Source organism: Eretmochelys imbricata, chromosome 3, assembly GCF_965152235.1.
Source record: "Eretmochelys imbricata isolate rEreImb1 chromosome 3, rEreImb1.hap1, whole genome shotgun sequence".
Taxonomy (NCBI): Eukaryota; Metazoa; Chordata; order Testudines; family Cheloniidae; genus Eretmochelys; species Eretmochelys imbricata.
In genome coordinates, this window is record NC_135574.1 from 156,334,482 (window position 1) to 156,361,088 (window position 26,607).

The 26,607-nt window shown below is 45.8% G+C and overlaps 1 protein-coding gene across 3 annotated transcripts in view; it reads right to left on the reverse strand.

The window, feature by feature from the left end:
- Nucleotides 1-25,986, reverse strand: part of GALNT14 (polypeptide N-acetylgalactosaminyltransferase 14) — a 184,202-nt gene extending 158,216 nt beyond the window's left edge. For all 3 annotated transcript variants that reach the window (XM_077813658.1, XM_077813656.1, XM_077813655.1), the window contains exon 1: nucleotides 25,756-25,986. In XM_077813658.1, the coding sequence (XP_077669784.1) occupies nucleotides 25,756-25,881 (126 nt within the window). In that variant the 5' untranslated portion in view covers nucleotides 25,882-25,986. The remainder of the gene's footprint in view (nucleotides 1-25,755) is intronic.
- Between the last annotated feature and the right edge of the window lie 621 nt (nucleotides 25,987-26,607).

Here is a 26,607-nt window from a genome sequence, read left to right on the forward strand (position 1 = left end):
CACCCTAAGTAATTCCTCTCCCTCCTTGATGTTTGCCTCTTTCTAGTGGTTGTAGATGGTTTTCACCTCCCCTTCTTTAGCCCTGGCTGGACAGCTTCCCACCCCGACAGATGAGCACTGATATCCCTCCAAGAATGAGGCTGATCAGGTGACAGAGTTGTTGGAGTTGTTTGGGTTTTTGACTTGTCAGCAGAGAGATTCCTAGTATGCTGATGAACTTGGTGTACTTTTAATGCCAAAGAGATCCAGCCTCAATATCCCTGTGAGCAGTGTGACAGAACGACTTGCTCAAGATCAACTGAAATTCACTGAACCTTGAGAAGGGCCTCCTGCTGCAACCTAACTTTATGACTCTCCCACTACTCCCACCTGGGTGTTCTTTCTAACAAACTGACAGGGCAATGATTAGCTGACAAATTCATTACAGTTCCCCTCATTGGAATTCTCTCCCTCAGATCCCTTAGACGAATATAAACAGTGTTTAAAACCCTGGTTTGAGAAGGTTCTCCTGGCCTGAGAGTAACAGCTCAGAAAGAGTGGAAAGAAAGAGACGCTGCAGAGGGATACGCTGGCTGTCCCCAGCCCACCTCACCTGGTCATCTCAGGTAATCACCATCACTAGGAAACCTGCCGACATTCACTCAGATCTAGGAATTAAGGTTGCTGGGTTTGGGTTCTCTTCCCTGCCACCCAAAGGAGCCTAATGGAGTTAGGTGTCCAAGTCTCACTGAAATTCAACAGGATTTAGGTGCCTAACTCACTTAGCTGCCTTTGAAAATCCCCAACTTAAATTACTACATTCTGGGATGGCAGAGCTAAACTGAAGCGGTCAGCTGGATGAGGTAGTTCATCCCATCTGAGATTCCTACCCCCACCTCCCTTTTTTTAAAAAATATAAAATCTAGAGCAACATCAAGTCAACTTCTCTGCAGCAAGCCATTCCTGCTGGCCAGAAGCAAGTGATGTTCAGTGACAGTGGAAGCCACCACCCAGTATGAAGGAATGGAGAACATGGTTTAGCCTGATACACAGAGGTGTAACCAGAAGAAATGGGGCAAAACTGAGCAAATGAAGGGGCAATTTTCCCATAGGTTCTGTAGAGCGCTTGACACATTTTAGGCCTTATGCATAGGGACACAAGCTGGGTATTAGGGACAAACTCCCCCACAGTAAGATCTGTTAGATTGCTGAGTGTCCCCATAAGGGAAGTGATGGGAACCTCAACTCTTGACTCAGTTAGATGTAGAGTGGAGAGTATACTCTAGGGACAGTCCTCTATGGGCTAGGAGGGATGGCTTGGATGACCAGATCAATCTTTCTTAACTCTCAAATCTATGACTCTATGCAGCCTGTGCACCACACAAAGCAGTAACACTTGGGAGCATTTCCCGCCTTAAGACCCAGGGAACCCAGTGAAGATCTACTGTGATTACAACCCTGATATGTGAACAGGGACCAGGTCCAGCCCTAGCCATCACATCCATACCCCTTGGCGATGCCATTGTTGAAGTATAGTTGTGCCATGTAATGTGACTATGTAAAAATGGCCCCTTCTTACTCAGCAAGCTTGCTCCCCAGAAGTATTCAGGGTCACACATGCTGACTTCAGAAACAAGAATAAGCATTTACTGCTTTTAGCTTATGTTGCCCCTGCACTGTTGATTCTAATGGGGATTTGTGCTTATAAAAAAAAAGCCCACCCAACAAACTGTATTATCATAATTGTTAACTCACTGGTCACCATCAATAGTGTTAATTCTGGTGTTTCCCCACTGCATATATCATCTGACAGGCTTGAGCAGACCCATATGGGCTCTGGGTGTGACCAGTAGATGGGTTCCAGGTCTGACCACGAGCATCTCTAGTGACAAGGCAGCTTCCCCTGACAACTTGTTCTGTTGCCACGTCCTTTGGAGTCAGTCTGAATTCTCCCTGCTGCAGCTTAAGCCCATGACTTCTTGTCCTCTCCTTGCTGACTAATGAAAATAATTGGTCCTTGTACTCTAGATACAGTAACGTCACTTTTCATATTCATAGACTGTCACCTTAACTGCCCTTGGGGTTCTTTCCCTTACACTAAGCATGCCCACTTCTCTTAACCTCTCCTCAAAGGCCCTTTTTCCCCCTAAATCCCTTGTTGTTTTTATTGCTTTCCTCTGAACTCTTTCCAATTTGTCTTTTGAAACCCCCTTACCCTCACTTAGGTGGCCAAAGCCCCCAATAAAATGTGGTGGGCATTGGGCAGAGCTTTAATTTTACCTCTCCATCTCCCAGCCAGTGGGGCTTTGCATGTTATTTCAATGTAGTATTTGTGACTTAATCATCAATTTAACGCTATTGCAGACAGCAGCAGACCCTGCAGGAGTAAATAGTCTCTCAAACAGCATGAATATTAGGAGCTCTTAATTGCCCTTGTAATCACATTGTGGCTTCTAAGTAGGAACCTTGCCAGACAAAGCTACTGCTGGCATTAAACTGAGATGCCAGCTTTTAAATTTTGCAGAAGAAATCAGCCTCATTTGCAGAAAAAGTAAGTGACCTGACAACTGTGATAAACACCATTCTTACTAGTTTCTTATAGACACCATATTAGGCCCTGATTCAGCAAAGCACTTAAGCAATTGCTTAACTTTGAACACATGCATAAGTCTATTCTCTTCAGCAAAGCACTTAAGCATATGTTTAAGTCCCACTGAAGATCCATACTGCCCATATCTGAGCAGTCCATTCTTTTAAGCTATCCCAGAATGTGCATAATATAAAGTCAGTGGTATTTATAGCAAGTGAGGCTTCTCCATGCAAGAAAGTTGCACAGGTTTAACTTAAATTGGTTTAAAACCAATTTAATTAGATTAGTACAAAACCCTGTGTAGACACTCTTATTTTAGTTTAAGAAAGGCTTATTTTGGTTTAGTTTAAGGGTACGTCTACAGCTGTAGCGCTGTAGACACTTACTCCAGCAATGGAAGAAATTTCTCCATCACTTTCCAAGAGGCAGTCATTAGGTTGACAGAAGTTTTCTGTCAGCCCAGCTGTATCTAGAATAGAGGTTAGGTTGACTGACTACATCACACAGGACATTACATTTTTCATAGACCTGAGTGATATAGCTAGGTCAGCCTGAGGTTTTAGGTTGAGACTATGCCTAAATCAGTGAAGAATCAGCTTAGGACTTGTGTATACATTAACTGGTACTGAAATATCTATATGGGTTTTAATTCACACCTGTAGTAATTGCCAAGCAAAAGCCACGTGTAGATATTGTTTCCCCAATTAAAAGAGTCCTATTTTGATTTCACTTAAATGAGTAGTAAATTAGATTGAATTAGGACACTCAATATGAAATAATGTCCAAACAGAATTGTATGGAAATACAAATCAGGCTTAATGAACACCTTTTGCTGTTATTTCGGTTCCAGTTTGTGTGAAGGCTAAATCCACAGATACCACTCAAACTGAAAGAAGAGTGTCTAATACAGAGTTCAGCACCAGTTTAACTAAATTAGCTCAAGATCACACCTTTCGTTAAACTGGTACAAGATTGTGTGTAAACAAGGCCTAGATTTACAACAAGTAGTAAATACATTTTACTTCTTTAAGCAGCATATAACCAAGTTGTGGATTTCACTGCTGCAGAAGGAGGTCATGGAGCAGAGTCAAAAGGCTTGATTTACCACTAGGGTTACTCCTTTTTATGATGACGCAGTTCCAGTGGTGAATTAGGCCCAGTGATATTGATAGATTTTTTTTATCTCAGCAGGAATTTTTCAATTAAGTGCAATGTTTCATTGCAGCATTGGGATTTGGTCATGGCAGGCAGGTACGATACCAACCCTGATGGAATGAGAGTCTGATGAGGTCTGGAAAACAGGATTTCTCCATGTGCCATAACACCAGTTCTGATTATTCAGGTATATGGATTAAATTTCATCTTTCAAAAAGCAGCACTCTTGAGTGCTAATAATTTTTACCCTTTGCTTCTACAGAGCAGCGTGGCATCTGGTCGGAAAAGCCAAATTGAAAGTTCCTTGTTTCTTGGAGTCATTGGATGTATCATGGAGATCCTTGTTACGGAATTCCTTAATGTGTACATGCATTACGATAGGCAGGGATTTGGGCACTGTCTATTAACGTTGCCCAATACTTCCCATTATAGGATCTTGTTGTCAGATGCTTTAACAATTTTGCCAAATTTTAACTATTGGGCTGAAATGTCCCAGGCTGAGTGTCTGCCTCAGGCAGAATTTTGGGGGGACATTTCAGCCAACACAGTTCAGCAGTTTCCAAGAACAAGGCCAGGGAGAAATAACATTGTTTTGCCGATGTTGTGGTGATCTTTTGTTTGAGCCGCTCTAGCAGGGGCTTGAAATTTGGCAGGAGGCTGATCTGTGTGTCAGGGATATGCCTTATGCTGGTCTTGTGAAAATCTGCACAAATTTGGCCAAGTTACAAGCCTTTGAAAAAAATCTCAGTTCTCACATGCTCTGTAGGAACTTTTTATAGTTTAGCACCACAGAAAAGCCTACAAGGAAATTAATAATTCCATCTACAAAGCAGGGTTTAAATAGCGTACAGTAAATAAGGCCTGGGACCACACATTAAACAATGGGGATAAAAGAAAACATTAAATAGCTACTCATTCTATGACTGCCATCCATCTCGTGCATTAAATGACACAGGGGTCTAGTGGAAAAATAGTATGTGATCATGTAATTAAAGACTGTTATAACGCACACACACAAGGGGGCTGAATTATGTTGCACGGGGAACCTTAATTCTAGCATTTCCTATTTCTGAGTGCTTGACTTTGCAACCTTAATAATGTTCTTTTAATGTAGCTTTGTGTATGTGTAATAAAATATCTCAGTTACTACACAACAAATGACATGGCTAGTTCAGTCATCCTCTGACTTTTGGTAGATTTCCATTCAGTTTAACTATGGAGTGGCTATCAATGCCTCTATATCAGAGACCCGGATCATACCTTCATTCCCTGCAGAAAACCCACAGGAAGAGTCAGACACAAAATCTTTGTGAGATTCCCCCCACAAACATCATCTATGGAGCGGGGGGAGCAAAGCAGTTTCAAGTCATAGCAAACTGCACAGCACAAGTCACAATTCATAGCAGTTTATATTGTCTGTACTAGGGGTTTGCTCCAGCACAGCTACACTGGTGTCTTGCTACTAACAGTTGAAATTGGGATAAATCCCCAGTGTAGACAAGGCCTAATACTTTAAACAAATCTAAACCAGATGATCCTTCTGCAGATTATGACAGCATTTTACGAACCATTTCACGTGACTGAGGGTAGGAACGTGCCTTGTGCAACCTAGGTATGCATTTTAACTCTTATCGTTACTTGGAAATATCATACATTAATTTTGATTTTAGCCACAGGAAATCAGATGGCTGGTTAATTTGTGTTTCAGGCTGTTTTCCCCTTCTCCTCCCCGCAGGCTGCACTGCATTAAAACTCTAGGAGATTGCTGAGGGCATTAAAATACCACCACTGCCACTCTACTCCCACGCAAATGCATGCTCCTTGCTCGGGCATGTAGGAATGATATCAGGAGGGCCAAATCGCACCTGGAGCTGCAGCTAGCAAGAGATGTCAAGAGTAACAAGAAGGGTTTCTTCAGGTATGTTGGCAACAAGAAGAAAGCCAAGGAAAGTGTGGGCCCCTTACTGAATGAGGGAGGCAACCTAGTGACAGAGGATGTGGAAAAAGCTAATGTACTCAATGCTTTTTTTGCCTCTGTCTTCACTAACAAGGTCAGCTCCCAGACTGCTGCGCTGGGCATCACAAAATGGGGAAGAGATGGCCAGCCCTCTGTGGAGATAGAGGTGGTTAGGGACTATTTAGAAAAGCTGGACGTGCACAAGTCCATGGGGCCGGACGAGTTGCATCCGAGAGTGCTGAAGGAATTGGCGGCTGTGATTGCAGAGCCATTGGCCATTATCTTTGAAAACTCGTGGCGAACCGGGGAAGTCCCGGATGACTGGAAAAAGGCTAATGTAGTGCCAATCTTTAAAAAAGGGAAGAAGGAGGATCCTGGGAACTACAGGCCAGTCAGCCTCACCTCAGTCCCTGGAAAAATCATGGAGCAGGTCCTCAAAGAATCAATCCTGATGCACTTGCATGAGAGGAAAGTGATCAGGAACAGCCAGCATGGATTCACCAAGGGAAGGTCATGCCTGACTAATCTAATCGCCTTTTATGATGAGATTACTGGTTCTGTGGATGAAGGGAAAGCAGTGGATGTATTGTTTCTTGACTTTAGCAAAGCTTTTGACACGGTCTCCCACAGTATTCTTGTCAGCAAGTTAAGGAAGTATGGGCTGGATGAATGCACTATAAGGTGGGTAGAAAGCTGGCTAGATTGTCGGGCTCAACGGGTAGTGATCAATGGCTCCATGTCTAGTTGGCAGCCGGTATCAAGTGGAGTGCCCCAAGGGTCGGTCCTGGGGCCGGTTTTGTTCAATATCTTCATAAATGATCTGGAGGATGGTGTGGATTGCACTCTCAGCAAATTTGCGGATGATACTAAACTGGGAGGAGTGGTAGATACGCTGGAGGGGAGGGATAGGATACAGAAGGACCTAGACAAATTGGAGGATTGGGCCAAAAGAAATCTGATGAGGTTCAATAAGGATAAGTGCAGGGTCCTGCACTTAGGATGGAAGAATCCAATGCACCGCTACAGACTAGGGACTGAATGGCTAGGCAGCAGTTCTGCGGAAAAGGACCTAGGGGTGACAGTGGATGAGAAGCTGGATATGAGTCAGCAGTGTGCCCTTGTTGCCAAGAAGGCCAATGGCATTTTGGGATGTATAAGTAGGGGCATAGCGAGCAGATCGAGGGACGTGATCGTTCCCCTCTATTCGACATTGGTGAGGCCTCATCTGGAGTACTGTGTCCAGTTTTGGGCCCCACACTACAAGAAGGATGTGGATAAATTGGAGAGAGTCCAGCGAAGGGCAACAAAAATGATTAGGGGTCTAGAACACATGACTTATGAGGAGAGGCTGAGGGAGCTGGGATTGTTTAGCCTGCAGAAGAGAAGAATGAGGGGGGATTTGATAGCTGCTTTCAATTACCTGAAAGGGGGTTCCAAAGAGGATGGCTCTAGACTGTTCTCAATGGTAGCAGATGACAGAACGAGGAGTAATGGTCTCAAGTTGCAGTGGGGGAGGTTTAGATTGGATATTAGAAAAAACTTTTTCACTAAGAGGGTGGTGAAACACTGGAATGCGTTACCTAGGGAGGTGGTAGAATCTCCTTCCTTAGAGGTTTTTAAGGTCAGGCTTGACAAAGCCCTGGCTGGGATGATTTAACTGGGAATTGGTCCTGCTTCGAGCAGGGGGTTGGACTAGATGACCTTCAGGGGTCCCTTCCAACCCTGATATTCTATGATTCTATGATTCTATGAAAATGACCAACTCCTTTGGTCCTCTGGCTTCAGCACGAAAACACCCAGTCAGGCAGCTCTCTTGGATCTCAGCATTGTCCACTCAGTTGAGAGAATACTCTGCGTTCCTTAGCCAGTATGCGGAATCACGAAAATCTCAACACATGCAGAGCCTAAATTTAGGTCACTGACCAAACTTGAACTCTGGGTTTCAAACTGCAGCTGTCAACGGCCAAAGCATAAGGGGCTACAGTGCCTTAGCACCATGTCACGGGGTGCACTCACCAGGGGCACCTCCTCGTGGTTGCTCTGGGGATTAGCTCCTTTCAGGTGCTGCACCCTCCTCTGGTGGTCTCTCCACCCATCATCCTCTCTCACCCTATGGCCACTCTCATTCCAGGAGCTGCATCTTCCCCTTGGTGACTTGGCCCTCTGGCCACCTCACTAGGGTCCTGCCCTTCCAGGGATTTCAGGGCAAACTGTTCCAAGCAGTCCACTCTCCAGCCTATGCCACTTCCCCAGTGACCAGTAGAGGAACTCAGACCCACCCTCTACTTTGGGTTCTAGATCAGGGGCCTTCTAGTCAGCAGCTAAGGTCTGTACCTTCCTGAACCTTGCTGCCCTTTCCCCTGAGCCTTACTTTACCTTCTGGCTCTCCCTCCTTCCAGGGGGAGAATGTAGACTATACTGTATAGTCCCAAGTGTGCCCTTCACCCAGGGAGTGGCTACACTCTGCTTCCCTGCAGCTCCCAGCTGTCCTCAGATACTGGGCTTTATACAGGCCCCGCCTGTTCCTGTCCAGCTGAGCCTCCTCTCTGATTAATCCCCGCTCCCTGGCTCCTCCTCCAGGTGCAGCCTGGGCACTTCATTGGCCTGCCTAGCTACCTTAACCACTTCAGGTCTTGTGTGGGGTGGACAGCGCATCTCATGACATCACACACACACACACACACATAAATATCACCCTTGGGAACTTAAGTGGCAGATCCAAATATAAATTCTTCAAAAGCTGCTGCATCACCAAAAACTAAGTAGCATACGAATGAAGTGTGACCAGTACATTTTCCCAAGTTTTAGAAGCTGGAAGTACGGGGAACTATAGCTTTGCAGTCATCCTCAGGAAGGAGCAGGCCTGGTTTTCCATCTGGAATTGCAATGTCTGTTTTCTTGAAAGGAAAGGACAAGGACATTTTGCTTTTCACTGCTCAGTGGAAGCTTAGAATTGATTGGCTGAAACTCCAAAAAGATGATGCTCATTGGAAAAAGCTTCCCTCGGTCTGTCCCTGGGAAAAGAAAGGCCCCATTTGATAGCTCGCATTGCATATAATCATATTTTAAATGAACTTATGGTTTATACAGCACCTTCCTCCTATAAGATCCCAAAGCAATTTACAAACTATAGGCTATGTTCTGACTGCATAGGAAAATATTCCCAAGTGGCTGAATTAATATGGTAGTAAAAAAGCTGGACGCCATCAGAGCTTCATCTGGCCTCGGGTTCCCAACCAGTGACAGCAGCAGTGGGGATTTTACAAAAACAACCAGTCATTCCTGGTACAGACACAGCTTAGAAGAGAATGGGATGAGAAAATGACAAGGCCACAAAAAGGGGCCCCATTCTTTTCTCAGTGACACCCGTGTAAATCTAAAAGCACTCCATTGAAGTCAGCAGAATCTCTCCAGATTTCCTTGAGAGCGGAATTTGGCTCAAGGAGTTCAAATGAGCCCATCGTAATCTAAAATTCTGTTCTCACCCTGATTTTGCTCAATTGTGCCCAATTATAATTAAGCAAAAACGAAATGCGCACACATAAAAACGACACTTCTACAAACCCCTGCAGTGTGAAGAGGCTGTAACTGCCACTATGCACCACGACCATCAAACATCTTTTCGTCTTATCTGCCAGCCGCACATCTCTATACTGTGTTATGAGGTGTGTTGGTAATTGTCTGATGCTGGCACTGGGCCTTGAAAAGGAAATGGTGTGTGTCTAAGTGCAGACAAAGCTATTCAGGAAGTCACGACAAAGCAGCTTTCCCCCTCCTGCTTGGGCCAAATTGGAGCCTTTGGACTTACTCCTTTCATGGCTTTAAAAGAAAAGAAAGAATCTCTCTCAACTGCCTTGGCTCTGGAAACAATAGTTAGAGGCTAGAAGGTGATTTCAGAGCTCATTTGTTTTTGCAGTGCACAAGCCCCTTTCTCCTCACATCATTTTCTAATAATTTTATTGTCAGCATCTCGGACTATAAAACCGACAAGTAAAAGCCTCAGTTCCACCTGAAATAGTAAATAATAATAATAACAATAATACAATCTTTTCCTTTTCTTTTGGCCTGATCTTCAAATGAACCAATTTTGTTTCTTCTGACACTGTATTTCCTGCTGTTGCTGCAGTTCTTTTTAAAAATGAGATGCACTGATTAGCTCACTTGCTCCCCCAAATAGTATTCGGTTTGGAGCTCAACCTTGTTTATGGTAAATTATTACCATCTTCAACCTATATGCTGAAGGAAGGGGAAAGGGTGGGTTCTAGTGGTCAGAATGTACGGCTAAGCACACAGTCAGGAGTGCTGGGTTCTACTCCAGCTTCTGCTCCTGACTCAGAAAGTAAGGTGGCACAAGTAATCGAACCTTTCTATACCTCAGTTTGCCCAGCTGTAAAATGGGCTGATATCATGACAATGAGGTTGTGTATTTGTGAATCACAAGCAGCCCCTTGGATTTCCTCAACAAAACGCTTCACTGTGATAAAACAACAAAAACAGAGTCCAACGAGTGACTGATCAAAACAGCAGGCTAACCAGATTCCAGATAGCTCTCTGCTTTGAAGCATCCTCCAAGCTGCTGCCCTAAACAACTATCTCTGTCTACTTAGAGACAGCTGCAGACAAACACATTGTTACAGCTAATGTGTCACCAATTTTTGCTGTTCCAAAGATCATTTTTGCTTCCAACACAGTAACTCAAACTTTGAGGGGCCCAATTCTCTCAGCACTGGGCTCAGATCCAGCATATACATGGCCCCAACTTAGATCATATTCATGCACTCTGCGGCAAGTCAACCCATTAATTCCTGAACTAAAAGTTAACAGTGAAAAGCACAGAACACTGTATTTACCTTCCTCTTGAGGATGCCGTAAGGGTTAATTAAAGTTTATAAGGAGCTTTGATATATTTGGATGAAAGGCAAATGATTAGTATTGCAAATAGTGCCTTGATAAATAAACCAGTGGATGCCTGATGAAACTGTCATCACCGCTCATTTTCTGAATTCAGATGTTAACGATGATCGAGCCCTGCTCCCAGCACGTACGCTCAGCACATACCATGTGAAAACAAAGAAGAGAGCTGAATGGATCCATTCTGGAGCCTGGACACACAGACAAATGGAGCTCCAGGAGCCACACGTATAGACTTGGCCATTAGTGGCACAGTCTTTCATTGCCTTCAATTGAATCAGCTGCCTAAGGACGTAGCTGCCCCACTGCAGTAGTCTGTTATCCCCAGCCAACCAGCTGACATGAAGGTCTATCTCCCGTGGTCTAATGCATCCAGATATGGACCCAGTGCAGGGCTGTCTTCATGAGTCTGGAGACAGACAGTCTTAAAAGGGTCTGTCTACATTACAATCAGGAGGTGTGATTGGAGCATGCGTAGACATGACCAAACCAGCCCTGATCTAGCTAGCTCAAATTACAATGTCAGTGCAGCCACAAGCGAGCTGCCAGAGTACAGACCCAGGCAGCTTGTACTCAGGTGGCTAGCTACTGTGAGTCAAGCTAGCAAGAGCAAAGCTCTCTCAGGTCTGTCTACATGTGCTGCTATCATATCTCCCCATTGCTGTGGAGACATACCCTGCCACAGCCATTCTGGGAAGAGCAAACAGTCCCACTAAGCTCAGTGGCCTATTGACTCTGGAACGTAATGATGTCAGTTGGAATTTCAACTTTTTAAGCAGCCTCATGGACAACAATTCACAAAAATAGCAGATGATTAAGAGAGCTTGTGTGAGATATGCCACCCAGATCACAGCTTGGTCCAAGAATCAGAAAACCTACTGTATGTTGTTAATGCCACCACCTTGGATTATTTGTCCTGAAAAAAGTTATCCTTTGTTTACCTTCTGCCCTTCCACTAGATTGGTCAGCTTCACTTATTGTTTCAGAATAGTATGCTAAAGCTGAAAGTGTACTGCTGGCAGAGCGAGCATTGCATCCTCTCCTAGTGGCTGACCTAGTGGTATATAGCAGCCCACAATTGCTACTAGCTAATGGAGTAATTACTTTCATTTAAGTGATAGAGATCTGTGCTTTGGTGTTGAAGGTCCTGGTTTCAAGTCCTACCCACGACCCACAAGGGAGCTCATTAGGCAAGCCATGAAAAAAAAAAAGTCAAACTAAGTAGCCGAGTTTGGAAAGGCCAGAAGACAGGGAGAAATAAATCATTACGAAGAGCTGGGACCTGAAATGTTCCTCAACAGCTAACGATAAGGGATGTAGTATCTGTTCTGCATCCCACCTTGAAGGGACTCGCCCACCTCTTGTGACTTACATTCACAGCTGGGGGTCATGTCTGATCCTTGGTTGCTTCTGGCTATTCAGATCACAGCAGTGGTCAAGAGTAATTCCCAACCCACATCTGCTTATAGCAAGGAGAATGGAATCCATTTTCTCAGATGGGAGACCTCAGCAGAGTGACTTGTGCACTTGTTTCCTCTAGACCGGCTCACTGTACCACACTCTGTCTAAGGCTGCATCTTCAGGCCACTTGGAAACAGCAATATAGAATGAGACTGCCTGGTTACTTAGCCACACTTCTGCAAGGAGCATATTACCCTGAGCTGAAGAGGCTCCACTGGCTTCTAGTTAGTTACTGGGTGCAACTCAAGATGGCACGTGTGATCTAGGAAGCCCTATATCATAGCTTGGGACGTGCATATCTTAGAGACCTGCTTTTCTTGTGTTTTAACCCAGCAGGCATTATGAGCCTGGATGCTCAAGCAAGGTAGGAGACTCAATGAGGAGCATTCAGCTACCACCCAACCAAACAGCACTTGAGCTGGCTTTCAGGGCATGTTGTCAGATCCCTTCAGCCAGGCTTAAGGGACCCGGCACTGCAAGCTTTGCTCATGTGAGTAGGCTTTACACACATGCACAGTCCTATAGAAATCAATAGGAGTATTCCTGTGAGTAAGAATTACTCACATGAGCAAGGCTGCAGGATCAGGTCCAGCCCAAGGGAAGGGGCTAAACAGGCGAGCAGGCCCGTACTGCAGGAAGGTCACTGATTCAGCTTTGGATTGCTCTGAGAGACGTTTTTTAAATACTGACTTGTGCATGTGCTTCGAATCTAATGATAAGTGCCTGGAACACAGCAAAATACATGTAAACAGACAGGCAATCAGCAATCACACGCATCCCATTGGGAGGGAGACGGCTGCCGTCTCCATCCTTAACCAATGGAACTGGACATAAGTCAGCTGTAAAACATTCTCAGCTACATCCCATTCATCTCCCATAGCAAAGGCAGTTTAGTGGCATCACCGCACATGCACTTTGATGATGCTGTGCAGAAGAGACCGTATAAGTCCCTTTATATATTAATAAGGGGACAGATTCACAACCGATGGAATTCAGCACAGCTCCACTAAAGGCAATAGAACAAGGCCAATTTACACCAGCTGAGGATCTGGTCCAAGGGCTCTTTCCCAGCTGATCTTCCTGTCACATTGACTCCCGCAGCGGCTTTGGAACCAAGAAGGGGAAGAGGGAGAAAAAAATCAATTTAATTGCAGCTTAGTAAGCAAATGTGCTAAGTGTTGCTGGCAAAATGTGAGCACTTTATTGTGAGGGGAGGGGGGGAATGGCTCTTTTCATTGCATAGGAAAGTGGGGTGATAACAAATCTACCAGGCTGTCATCTGGTTTTCACCCCTTCCCCTTCTTTAAACAGGAGGAAGCCTCCAAGAGGCACACAGTTAATGGTAGATATTTTGTGCTTGTACTATTCCATTTAATAGTCAATCCACTGCACCCTTTGTTGTTATCTGACACATAATTACCCTTTCATGCAAAGTGTCTCTCTTTAGCAGATCCCAGTTTTGCTTTCCCCGCAGATACATCCCCGTGATTGGTTTTATTGCACCAAATGCTGGGCTGTCCTCATGGAAGGGAAATGGCTCTAACTACATTTCTCTTGCACAGCTGCAGCACATTGCTTGTGCATTTTTTATTATTTCTCCCATATTTTCTTTTCCATCAGCACAGAGACTCGAGCTAACAAAAGTACCAAATTGGCATCCTCCAGGGGCGTGTGCGTTGCCAACCCTAATACCATCTGCAGAGCTTGCATATAAAGCAACATGTGTGCTCACAGGGATGGTGTTTTTAAAAGAGCTTGTTCAGTCATGTGCAAAATACTGCACCCCCACGCCCGGGATTATGACATCGAGCTGAGAGATAGCACCACTTCTAGGGGCTGATCCTGCTGCCACTGAAGTCACTGTCAAAACTCCCACTGACTTCAGTGGGCCAGGCTCAGCCCCTGAATGACTAAAAGGGACTGACTGTAATGGGGCTGCTCAAAGGTCTTGGTGCTAGATGAAAGCAGGGCTCTTAGCTCCGGAGCTGAAATCCAACACTCATTACTGCCGGTGCCTTCTGCCAATCTTTGTGGTTCTTTGGTCATGAAAGCTGCCCAGGCAGCTCCTTCCAAACAGCTGTCCTATATCTGGAAAAAGTTGTCATTCCCTTATTTATATCCTGAGTAAACAACGTGCGTCCTTCCCAAAGAACAACAGCGCTGCACCAAGTACACCTTTGTATAAAACCTCTACTCAGCTACTCAGACTTATCAGGATAGAATAATAATGTACCAAGTACATTGTATATACTTCGCTGTATGGTGGTGTTATGCAGAACACTGCTCCAAGTATTAAACCTAAAATTTGTACACTTACCTGTGCTTTATACATATTTACCTGGGCATTGGCCCGTAAATATCATTATAAAGCACTGAGAGTTTTTTTAAATGGTTCAATAGACTATACCTTATACTTTCTGCAAAAGATCTTATTCCTGTGACAAATTACTGTGGTAGGGGAGGAAAACAGTGATCACCCTCACTCTCTTTGAAATGAAAACTGGTATGAAGATCTTCCCACAAAGATGATGCTTATGAAAGGCATGAAGCCACTGCACCAAATTGCAGCATATACATTATATATGTAATTTACTGTATATTGTGTAGCACCCAAAGTGTGCTAGGCACCCTTCAGCTATGCAGACAGATACAGTCGCTGTCCCAAAGAGTTTATAATCTGAGAGCAATTTGGGGGCAGATTTTCAGAAGAGCTCACTCAACGGGCTGGGTTCTTCAGAGCTCCTAGGGCAATCTGGTTGTAAGGGTCACAATGGAAGCTGCTGAGTGGGTAGCGCTTTAGACAGATTTGGGGCCTAAGTGAGAGCTGAGCCCCAGTTGTGCGCACTGAGCACTTGAAAATCTGGCCTTAAGGTCTTTTGAAAAAAACGAACAGTCACTTCTCCTGCCACCTCTCAGATGGAACAGAGCAGCTGTTTAGCTGCCCACTGCATTGCCGTGCTAGAAATGGAAAGTACTGTTTCCACCTGGAACTTTAGGGGGAAGTTTAGATAGGTGGGATGCAGTTCTCAGAGTTTTGCCAGGATACCAGGATTACAAAGGTGCCAGGAGATCTTGCAGTACAGCACCCCCAAATATTCGGGTGAGATACAAGGCTCAGCACTGAATCAAAGAGGACAATGCCTCCTACTAAACTGTCACCAGTACTTCCCACAGCATCTAGGTCAGTGGTACTCACTGTGTCCCTCATGGCTCTGAATCAGGGACATCCAGGGCCAACTGTGTTAAGACGAAAATCTGTATTTGATTATGAACCAAATGTGTGTTCCCTGAGCTTCACCCTGTGACTTTTTAGCTGACGTGTCTGTATCCCTCTGAGGAGGAAGTAGAGGGCCCTGCCTCCCTAGCCACCTCCCACAGCTTCCGCTGCTGCCCTAGTACTAGCCAAGCTAGGAGTGCTTCCAACGCCAGCTGTCCAGCCCCAGCTGCAGCTGCTCACCAGCCCCCCTGCTGGCCCCCTTCTGCATGGCCAGGGAAGGAGAAGAGTAGCTCTTGGTGCACAATCAGCCGCTGGAATATGGAAGATGAGAATAGGAGCTCTCCTGGCTCTGCTACAGCTTAGGGAAGTGCTTGACAAAGGTCCTCTCCCCAGCACAGCCACTCAGGGTACCCTAGAAAAGGAGAAGCTGAGAACCTACACCAGATAGGCAAAAGGAAGCAGAAACCACCTGCAACTCCACTCCCGGGGTTTCTCCCGGCACTGGGGAGTCCTTAGCAGGCACAGAGCCAGCACCTACACCTCTCTGTCTCTCTCTCTCTCTCTCTCTCTCTCCAGAGCCCTCGTGCAGAGGTGGAGAGGCAGGAGCATGTTGCATTAGCACTATCCTCGGCTGGCATATGACCCCTAATGGACTGTTGCCAGCTGGCACAGGTTACAGCAACCCCTAAAATATCAGAGTTCTGGCAAAGTAGCACAAAGAGAGCAGAACAGGCCAGACACTCTGCCCCACAGTGCTGATTGTAACCGCCTGACCTTTCTGAAAGAACATTTGGCCCTCAGACTGGCCACTGCCGATCCAGGTGTTTTATGTAGATCTCCCATCCACATACTGCTCTAGTTCAGAGCTACTTAGTTTAGGAATTCTGACAGGATTAACCCAGAAGGTCAGACAATCACAAGCTAGCCTGAGCCAGCCCCGAAGGAATAAAGATAAAAAGCAACATGGGGGGGGGAGGGGATAGAATGACGTAAATCTAACCCTCCTGACACTGAATATATAGAAATTCTTTTAAATTGTTCAACGGCCTTCTTCATAATGATCTTCAGAACCGTATCTTCAGAGTATTTCTACCAGGGTCCTGCCAAGGGCAGTCAGGACCAAGAGTCAGAGCAGGGTCAAACCTAAGGCTGAGAGTAGCAGGGGAGCTTGCAGTCAAGTTCCAGGCCAGGGTCAATAGCAAGAATCAGAGTCTGAGTCAGATTTCAGGGTCCAGGGCTGGAGGCAAGGTCCAAACTGAGCTGAGATCAAAGCCAGGAACTGATGATCAAGAATGGTCATGGTAGTTACAGCAGATCCACACTGTTGCCTGGACACTTCTTGGAACGACCCTTAGGTTTGTAGAGGGCAGGGAGCCAATCAGGAGCCATGAGGCTGCTGCCTGTCAGACCCCTTGAGGTGGGACTTCCCACAGCAGCTAATGGGTAGTGAGACACAAATTAGTTACAGCCACTGCTGGGTGACCGCATGGAGGTGTTCGCTGGCAGCTCTGTAGGCCTGTCTTTGAGACTCACTGGGCCTTCCAATCTCAGTCCAAGAGTGAATGGCTTTGAATTTTCTTGGCAGCGTTGGGTACTTCTCAAAATCTTTGTACATTCTTTCAGAGAAAAAAGAAAATTTTCTCCTCCTTCCTCTAAAATGTCAAACGAAAGGTTTTTTCTGCATCCAAGCTTTATTGGGCTTCTTCTAAGTAAACAGCCAGCAATTTTTTGCCCTTTTTAAAATTTTTCTTTTTTTACAAGCACAAAACACTGGAAGGTTCCTGGATGCCTGATGCTCATCATTTCATAAAGTAAACAGGCCTTGTTCAATCAATATTTATGCCCCTATCACTCACAGCAGCACCATGAAGCTGTAATGGAATGTAAGGGGGGCAAATTCATTCATTGTAATTACCAGTGAAAAATTAACAAGGGTTTCATTTACTGCCTATTGTTTTTCAGATATCTCAGAGAGGCCACTCATGCGCAGTCAATAGATTAATTAAACAACACAGATAATATAAGCCTGACACCATTTGTCTATGACAGTTTTATTATTATTATAGTCAGCTGAGTTTTGCCTGACCAATTGGATTGCTAAATTCTGACAGAACTTTGTGTCCCGCTCAATGTTCAACAAAGACGCAACTGTTAGCAACCCGGATGGATACTGTGGAAGAAAACTATTTTCAAAGCCTAGCTACAGTTAGGAAAGTGACTGAGAAAACAGCTCCTTCTTATTCAGCAGGTCTGCTCCCTGGCTCATCTGAGTCACACAAACACAAAAATGAGAGTGTTTTTTTTTATCACCGTTAGACATGCAGTTGAAATACAGGGTATGGGAGAGCAAACTAGATTTGATTCTAACAAATTTATTTGAGCATAAGCTTTCGTGAGCTACAGCTCACTTCATCAGATGCATTCCATGAAAAATACAGTGGGGAGATTTATATATATAGAGAACATGAAACAATGGGTGTTACCATACACACTGTAAGGAGAGTGAGCAGGTAAGGTGAGCTATTACCAGCAGGAGAGCAGGGAGGGGGGTGAAACCTTTTGTAGTGATAATCAAGGTGAGCCATTTCCAGCAGTTGACAAGAACGTCTGAGGAACAGTGGGAGGTGGAGGGGGGGAATAAACATGGCGAAATAGTTTAACTTTGTGTAATGACCCATCCACTCCCAGTCTCTATTCAAGCCTAAGTTAATTGCATCCAGTTTGCAAATTAATTCCAATTCAGCAGTCTCTCGTTGGAGTTTGTTTTTGAAGTTTTTTTGTTGAAGAATTGCAACTTTTAGGTCTGTAATTGAGTGACCAGAGAGATTGAAGTGTTCTCCCACTGGTTTTTGAATGTTATAATTCTTGACGTCTGATTTGTGTCCATTTATCCTTTTAAGTAGAGACTGTCCAGTTTGACCAATGTACATGGCAGAGGGGCATTGCTGGCACATGATGGCATATATCACATTAGTAGATGTGCAGGTGAACGAGCCTCTGATAGTGTGGCTGATGTGATCAGGCCCTACGATGGTGTCCCCTGACTAGATATGTGGACACAGTTGACAATGGGCTTTGTTGCAAGGATAGGTTCCTGGGTTAGTGGTTCTGTGGTGTGGTGTGTGGTTGTTGGTGAGGATTTGCTTCAAGTTGGGGGGATGTCTGTAAGCAAGGACTGGCCTAAAAGTTGCAATTCTTCAACAAAAAAACTTCAAAAACAGACTCCGAGAGACTGCTGAATTGGAATTAATTTGCAAACTGGATACAATTAACTTAGGCTTGAATAGAGACGGAGTGGATGGGTCACTACACAAAGTAAAACTATTTTGCCATGTTTATTTCCCCCCTCCACCCTCCACTGTTCCTCAGATGTTCTTGTCAACTGCTGGAAATGGCTCACCTTGATTATCACTACAAAAGGTCGTCCCCCCCCACTCTTCATCCCCCTCCCCCGCTCTCCTGCTGGTAATAGCTCACCTTAAGTGATCACTCTGGTTACAGTGTGTATGGTAACACACATTGTTTCATGTTCTCTATGTATATAAATCTCCCCACTGTATTTTCCACTGAATGCATCCGATGAAGTGAGCTGTAGCTCACGAAAGTTTATGCTCAAATAAATTGGTTAGTCTCTAAGGTGCCACAAGTACTCCTTTTCTTTTTGTGAATACAGACTAACACAGCTGCTACTCTGAAAACCTAGATTTGATTCTGGCTCACGCATCACCAGTTTGTTAGTGTTCTAGACATGCTGCAAAGCCTGCCTTTACTCCTGGACATTTCAGGGAGGGCATTCATTGATGAGTGTCATTATAGGTCCCATCCTGTGACCATCAAAGTCAGTGCCAAATCCCCCACTGGCGTCAATGGGCACAGGATCAAGCCCTCCATTATGTTAAGTTGGCAGACTTGTGTTCATGTTGGAATACACAGTTCAGTTAATTAATGTGTTAAGATCTTAATTTTGGCAGTGTACATTGTTGTTTTAATCTATGTTAAACACCTCCAGGAGACTGGCGCTGTAAAACCTGGAGAAATTAAAAAAAGAAAGATTATCAGCTGAACTCTGGATGCAGAATCTTTCCAGCTGGTGCTGATGCAGAAAGAATGCAATGTGATATTCAAATCCCAATTGCAGAACTGGTAACCACCTTTCTCACTATGGGCCCAATCTTGCAGGGTGCAGAGCAAGGGTGCCGGAACCTTTGTAGAAGTGTGGGAGGTTGCACAGTGCCCCACCCCCCCGCCCCAGTTGCTTATAGAAGGAATTGTGGGTCCTCAGCAACTTATAGAAAGCTCTGATAACTTCAGAGGATCACCCTCCCCCTCCCCCCCCCCCCCGCACACACACACACACACACTGCATTTTAACATTAACCATTCCCTTTTGTTGAACAAACTATATCTACAGTAATAGTTACAGGATATGTCATGTCATATATTTTGCGGTTTAAATTATTTTTATACCCTTCAGTGTTTGTAACTCCTCCTTGGAAACATGAAAATAACATTTGTTTCTCCAGGAGGTTTTTAGTTCCATGTTTCTTAATATGACATTAACAGGGCCTTGATATTTTTGATAGTTGGAGAGTCTTCTGGGATGCCTAGATGTCTCTTCCTCCATGGTTCAGCCCCACTCATAAAGGTCCTGCTCTCCTCTACAATCCATCAGCTATGCTTCATCCATACACTAGTGGGAGCAACAGGGGGCTCCTTGCTCTTTTAAGGCCCTCCCAAGCCCCGCCAGCCCCTGAAAGCGAGAGGCCAACCAAGCTGGAAACCTGACCACTGCCAGCATCAGCACAAGCATTGGGAATTGGGTTTGCCAGCTCAGTGCCACTAAGCAGAGCCCACTGCATGTATTCCTGACAAACCAATCTGCGAATTTACTTGTAATTAATCCAGCATATCAATTCCTCTCGTTATTTCTTAATCTAACTAAATTATTAATTTCTATATGTTTTTTTTTAATATGAGAGAAAGACAAAACTCCTGCATAAAACACAGGGAGGCAGTGCTGTCTAGTGGTTAGAACAGGGGCAGGGACTCAGAATTCCTGGATTCTGCTCCAAGCTCTGACACTGACCCACTAGGCAGTTTTAGGCAAGTCATGGATGACCTAATTTTCAAAGGTTCTGAGCCACTCTATCTCCCTTGAGTCAATAGGCGCTGGACATGCTTAGCGCCTTTGAAGGCCTCAATTTGTTCCGCTGGAAAACAGAAGGGGCAAGGGGAATTGGCTGACACTGATTAATGCTTGTGAAGTGCTTGGAGATCCTGAAATGAAAGGCTCCGTAAGCACAGAATATAAACCACTGAACCTCAGCTGATCAGAAACACAGAGCTGCTGTACAGTGGCTCCCTCGTAAACCATCCAGCAGACAGGATTAATGTTACTAATCCCTTGCTTGCTAACTGGCTCACCTGATTAGGTGTCTGCTAGACAGCGGACACGAGAAGACAGTCACACCATTCCAGGGGGACTCGCCTCACCTACCTTTCTTCACAGCTTGATGGGACTCCAAAAAGAACGGAAGAGAAGCACAAGAACGTTTTCCCCAGCCAGACAGGTAAGATTCAAACTGTCCATTGCAAACGCAAGAGGCAGCTGTAGCATCAGCCTGGTCGGCAGCAGCCAATGCACTGGGGGCTTCATTCCATAACCAGCCAGGCGAGACACCTCTTATGACTTTGAGTGGGACACATTTTTAATTCCATGCCCCATTGTTACTATGAGCTTATTGCTTAAAATAAAGGCCTCAGCAAGAAGTCCCTGCTTGAGTGAACTGCTGGCAGTGCCTTCCTTGGACAGGAAATGTTCCATGGCAGCTCCTGAATGTGATAAACCGCAGACTTGATGCAGCCATTAGCCAGTGATGCTCTGAATTAGGAAGGAAGGAAGAAAGTGACTAGAAGAAAAGTGGGCAAGGCTAGGAAAGAAGCAGAGACAGGATCAATAAGGTAATAGCTACATCTACACTGCAGCTTGCAGCATGCTTCCCAGTGTGGCTAGACAGATATGCTAGCTCTGCTTGAGATAGTGCCCTAAAAATATGCAGTGTAGCCAGGGGTAGCAAAGGCAGTGGCTCAGACTAGCCACCCAAGTACATACATAGGGACTCTACGTGTTTGTGCTCAGGCGACTAGCACGAGCTGCAGCCCATGCTTCGCCGGCTACGCTGCTATTTTTAGCGCACTAGCTCAATCGGAGCTAGCGCGTGCCTGTTTACCCATGCTGGGAAGTCTGGTCCCAGCTGCAGCGTAGACGGAGCCGCAGAGAGTGCGGTGCAGGGAGATAAAAGTAAGAAAGAGGAGGTGAAATCAGGTAAAATAAAACAAGCATGCTCCTATCCATTCTGCCAATAGAATATCAGCATAGGGAAAGCATAGCCACTGTGATAATGTCCTGGACTCCTATGTAGGAGACTCGGGTTAGATTCCTTAGGCCTAGTGCTCTTCTCACCAGTGTAGATCAGGAATGCTTTGCCATGGAGGTTGATGAATAGAGACACCTCATTTCTCCTTTAGGAGTTGCACAACCAGTTTACCCTATTACTTTACATATGATGTTTCCGCCATTACAATATGAGCTCCTTCTAGGAAGTTGGAGAGGGTGAGGAAGACCTATCTGCATACTGCAAAAGTATTGCTTTCTACTGGGTTAGCAGCTAGCCAATATCCAAAGTACATAACCTCATGGCCAGACGATTGTACTGTCCTATGACCAAGGACCTGTTCTCCCTTTATTGCTGCTTCACTGGCTTTGATGCACATATATGAAACCAGATTTGGATCCCTTAAGAGGGGTTAAATGAAGTGACATCATGTTCCTTTCCTCACAACTAGCTCATATTTCATATTACTCAAAAGTAGTTTCCAAAGCCAAAAATGTAATGCACTAAAAAATGAATCTGTACTGTATGAATCTCAGGGGGATGCAACTGTTTTGATGGAAAATTCAGAGGAAATGAAGGAGAGGCAATTGCAGCTGTCAGATTTCCGGAGTTATGGCAACTTGGCAGGTGTAACTTAGAAATTTAGGGCCTGATCCTGTAGCCATGAGGAAATTACCCTTGACTTTGAGGGGGGAGGGATAGCTCAGTGGTTTGAGCTTTGGCCTGCTAAACTCAGGGTTGTGAGCTCAATCCTTGAGGGCGCCATTTAGGGATTTGGGGCTTTGAGCAGGGGGTTGGACTAGATGACCTCCTGAGGTCCCTTCCAACCCTGATATTCTGTGATTCAATAGGAACAGGATCAGGCCACTAACAAGGTGGTTAGCAGTCCAAAGAGCAAGGGAAAACACAATCTGTATGTGTTCTGTGGATATTCAAAGGGGGCTGTAAAATGAAGAATCAATTCTACTGCAACTGTTTTAAGTAAAAAGGTTCATTTGAAGGAGAATACAGTACATCATGGCTGACAAGCGAGGTTTTATTTTGCCGTTTTGAAGAGTGCATTTTCAATACAAGCCTATTTACTCAAAGGGATAGTTATGGTTAAGAGAGCACTTTCATTCTAAACCTCTGTTTCCAGTGACTTGTTACCTTCCCCCACAAAAATGATCTTTGGGCCTGAAATTGCACAAACTCATTCTTCCATCCTAGATAGGAGAGATTATGGGAAGCCTGAAAAATCCATTCAGTCATTGTTGTTTGAAAAAAAGCGTAAAAAAACAGTGACTTTTGCCACATGAAAACCAACGTATTTTTACCAATTTAGGAATTTTTCAAACAGCAACTTGGATTTAAAGTTCCAGACTTGGCATACACATAGTCATTTGTGAGCAATATCTTAAACAGACACAATTTATATAAAAATCATGGGCCAGATGCTCCTTTCAGTTACACTGGTGTAAATCTGGAGTGAAAATCTGATCCAAAGCCCTTTAAGATTCCCATTAACTTTATTGGTTTTGGATCAGATCCTAAACCCTCTGATTTCAACCAAGTCACTCCAGATTTACTGTTTCAGAGTAGCAGCCGTATTAGTCTGTATCCGCAAAAAGAAAAGAAGTACTTGTGGCACCTTACAGACTAACAAATTTGTTAGTCTCTAAGGTGCCACAAGTACTCCTTTTTGCAGATTTACAGTGGTATAATCAAAATCAGAATCTGGTCCCATGTATTTCAAACAGTCAGTTATTTACCACTGTTAGTACCACCATAGGTTATTAAAATGGAAAGAATTTTGAAAATGTTCCTGGTTTATGCTGCTTACCTACTTTTTGCTTTTCATGCAGTTTGGATTGTGAAACTAAACTGGTCAGTTTCAGTTTCTGTTTCTAGTAAGTTGCAGGTTGCTGTCTCATGCACTGTACAATACTGTTCTTTGGGCCCAGAACACTGAAGGGGAATGCTCAAGTCCAACCAGAAACGGCTTTCACTGAGACAAAAACAAATGTCATTGAAATATTTATATTCATATTAGGACCCTGACTTTTTTGTTTAACTACATAAGTGTAGTGATTTAAACCAGTTGGTGGCATCTGCAGCTCTGCCACAGACTCACTGTGATGGACAAGTCCATTAAATTCTCTCTGTCTGCTTCTCTATCTTTAAAATGGGTATAGTCATGCCTACCTCAGAGAAGGGTTGTGAGGATCATTCACTTATTGTTTATAAAGTGCTTAGAAATCCACAGATGAAAACTGAAAGTGTAAACTGCTTTCCTTGTGTGCTACATGTCTCCCTTTGTGCCTGATCCACAGAGGACACGGGTCTGCTATAATACCCAGCTAGGGGACTTGGCCCGGATTCAGCGGTCCATCTGTATTCCACATAGCACACGCTTAACTTCAGGAATGTGTTTAAGGCCCATTGGGCTTTGCTGAATAGGGGTGGATTTAAGCACATGCAAAAATGCTTTGCTGAATTGGGGCCTTAGTTCTCCATTTCACACTATAGAGATTCATGCTTTTAGCCCTGGAGCTCCAATCATTAGTGATGATGACCATTACAAGTGTGCAAAGTTGTCTTTGTTACTATGCCGCATATATCATTTTCTTACCAATTTAGTTATACACCAAGCACAGAGCTATCCAGAGCATTCAATTCAATTACTATTTTAAATTTAGAATACAAGGGAGTGTGCTCACAGCAAGCCAAATAACAAGAAAAGTTTATATATCTCTAACAGGCAAATATTAAACTTGAGACTGATCTAGGGAAAGGGGAGTGGATAGAAACATTAAAACTTTTGGCACAGATCGTATAAGCAGAAAACTAGAGCATGATAAAACTATCTAGCCATGGTAAGGCCTGGTGAGGTCATAATTTGGAACAGGGAGCGCAGTTACAGTCAGCATATAAAAACAAGCAGCATAGGAATGAAGATGACACAGCAGACAGAAAAAATGATACATGGACTTGAGAATCTTGGTTAGTCAAAAAGTTCATAGACACGTAGGCTGGCATTCTGAGAGAATACTTTAATTCCCAGGGCCAACAGAACAGGTAAGGGCTACAAGGCTGAGCACAGTGGTATCAGACACCTGACAAGGTGGCATGAACTTCAGAGAAGGTGTCCAACCAGTAACAGGAACTGAAGCAAGAACGTCGGTACAGGGGGCAGGATCTGACTCACACTGGTATAAATCAGGAGTAATTCCACTGACAGCAATGAAGTTACACGGATGTAAAGCTAGCTGGGGTAAGCAAGAGGAGAATCGGGTCCATCCTGAGCAGACAATACACAGATTAAAAACTATCAGAGGCAGCAATAGGTGCCACTAATCAGACTCGCAGAAAGGAATTAAGCAAGCCCCGAAGAGGGAAAAATACTTGCTGTACTGTATGTACTTCATACAACTGCAAAACCTCTGGAGAGGGAGCAACCCGGGAGGGGCTTTCTGGCACCCACCCCTCCCAAACATTTCTTACAGGGTCCTTATCTCAGCTTTCACAAATGACAGAATGCTCAGGTCGGGTCATATCCTTCAGGTTTTACTCAGGCAAAACTCCTGCAGATTGCAAGGAAACCAGCGAGCTAATCTCCAGTCCCATCACAGCAAACGCTGCTTGCCTTTGGGCTATGGCTAGGCTGCCCTGCAATCCTGTTCGCTCCTCCAGCCCTACATTAAAAACCCTTTGGGGGCGGGGGGGAGGAAGAGATGGTGGCAAGGGTTTAATGGACAAATGTAAGCCACTGGTGATGATGCTCTGAGTGCATCATGCCCTGGTTTGGTTGCGGAAGTAAGAGCCTAAAGGACTTCACTGGGAAACTGTTGCAAAGAAGTTGGCATCCAGTTCCCCAAGCCAGGCTACAGCATGGGCACGGGGGGAGCGAGGGCACCGAACCAAGCGGTTCTCCCACCTGTGACTGTTCTCAAAGCTGCCCGTGTGCTCCGGGCATGTCCCCGCGGCCACTTGCAGGGGCTCCAGCCCGCGGGACAGCTGGGCACACCACACTGCTCTTGCAAAGCCCCCTGGCGCCGATCCGGGCTGGACCCCAGCCACCAGTCCCCGAAGAGAAGCGGGTGCTCCTTACCTTTGGCGTCTGCCCTTCGGGTCCTGCCACCTCCAGCCTCCTCCTCGCCCCCAAGAAGAAGAGGAGAGCAGCGATCCCCAGGATCCCCAAGAGAGACAAAGCCAGCCGGCGACTCGGCCGTCTCATCGCTCAAAAGTCCCGCCTGGCGGCGAGGCGAGGCGCGGGGCAGAGGCGCTGGTACCCCCGCGGCGGGCTGCTTCCCCTGCGCGGGGCACGGCTGGAGCCGGGGCTGCGCCGAGCCGGGGCGGAGACAGAGAGCGGCGAGTCCCGGGCTGGGCGCTGCGCGGGGCGGGGGAGGAGGAGGGACCGGGGGAGCGGGGAGGGAGAGGCTGGCTCCAAGCAGGAGCTGCAGCGCCAGACGGTGTCAGGCTCTCCGGGAGGCAGGAAGGTGGCGGTGTGTGTCTGGCTGTGTCACCCGGGCTGGCAGCGCCCCGGGAGCAGGGGGAGGCGCTGCCGGCTGCACTGATTCCCCTGCCGCTGCCAGCCCCGGCTCCTTCCCCCAGCGCCGCCGGGATCACACCGGCTCAGCCTGCGGCCGCTGGGCCGGGCCCTGGAGCTCGGGGCGGCTCCGGACTCGGGGCGAGCGCTCGGCTCTGGGGCGGGGCGGGGCGGGTCCGGGGAGATCGGGAAGGCTCCGAGCCGGCCTGCGGGGCAGGGGCCCTGCAACTTTCCAGCGCTTCCGAGCCGCCAGGTTAGGCTCAACTCTCCGGGAAAGCGGGGCGGGGGCAACCTGCAGCCAGGCAGCCTCTCCCTGCAAGCTTGACTTGACCGGCTCCTGCCAAGCCGCCTGGCCACTGCTGTGCTCGGCGCTGCTCGGAGCCCGCAATGGCGAGGGGGCTTTTGCCAGGGGCA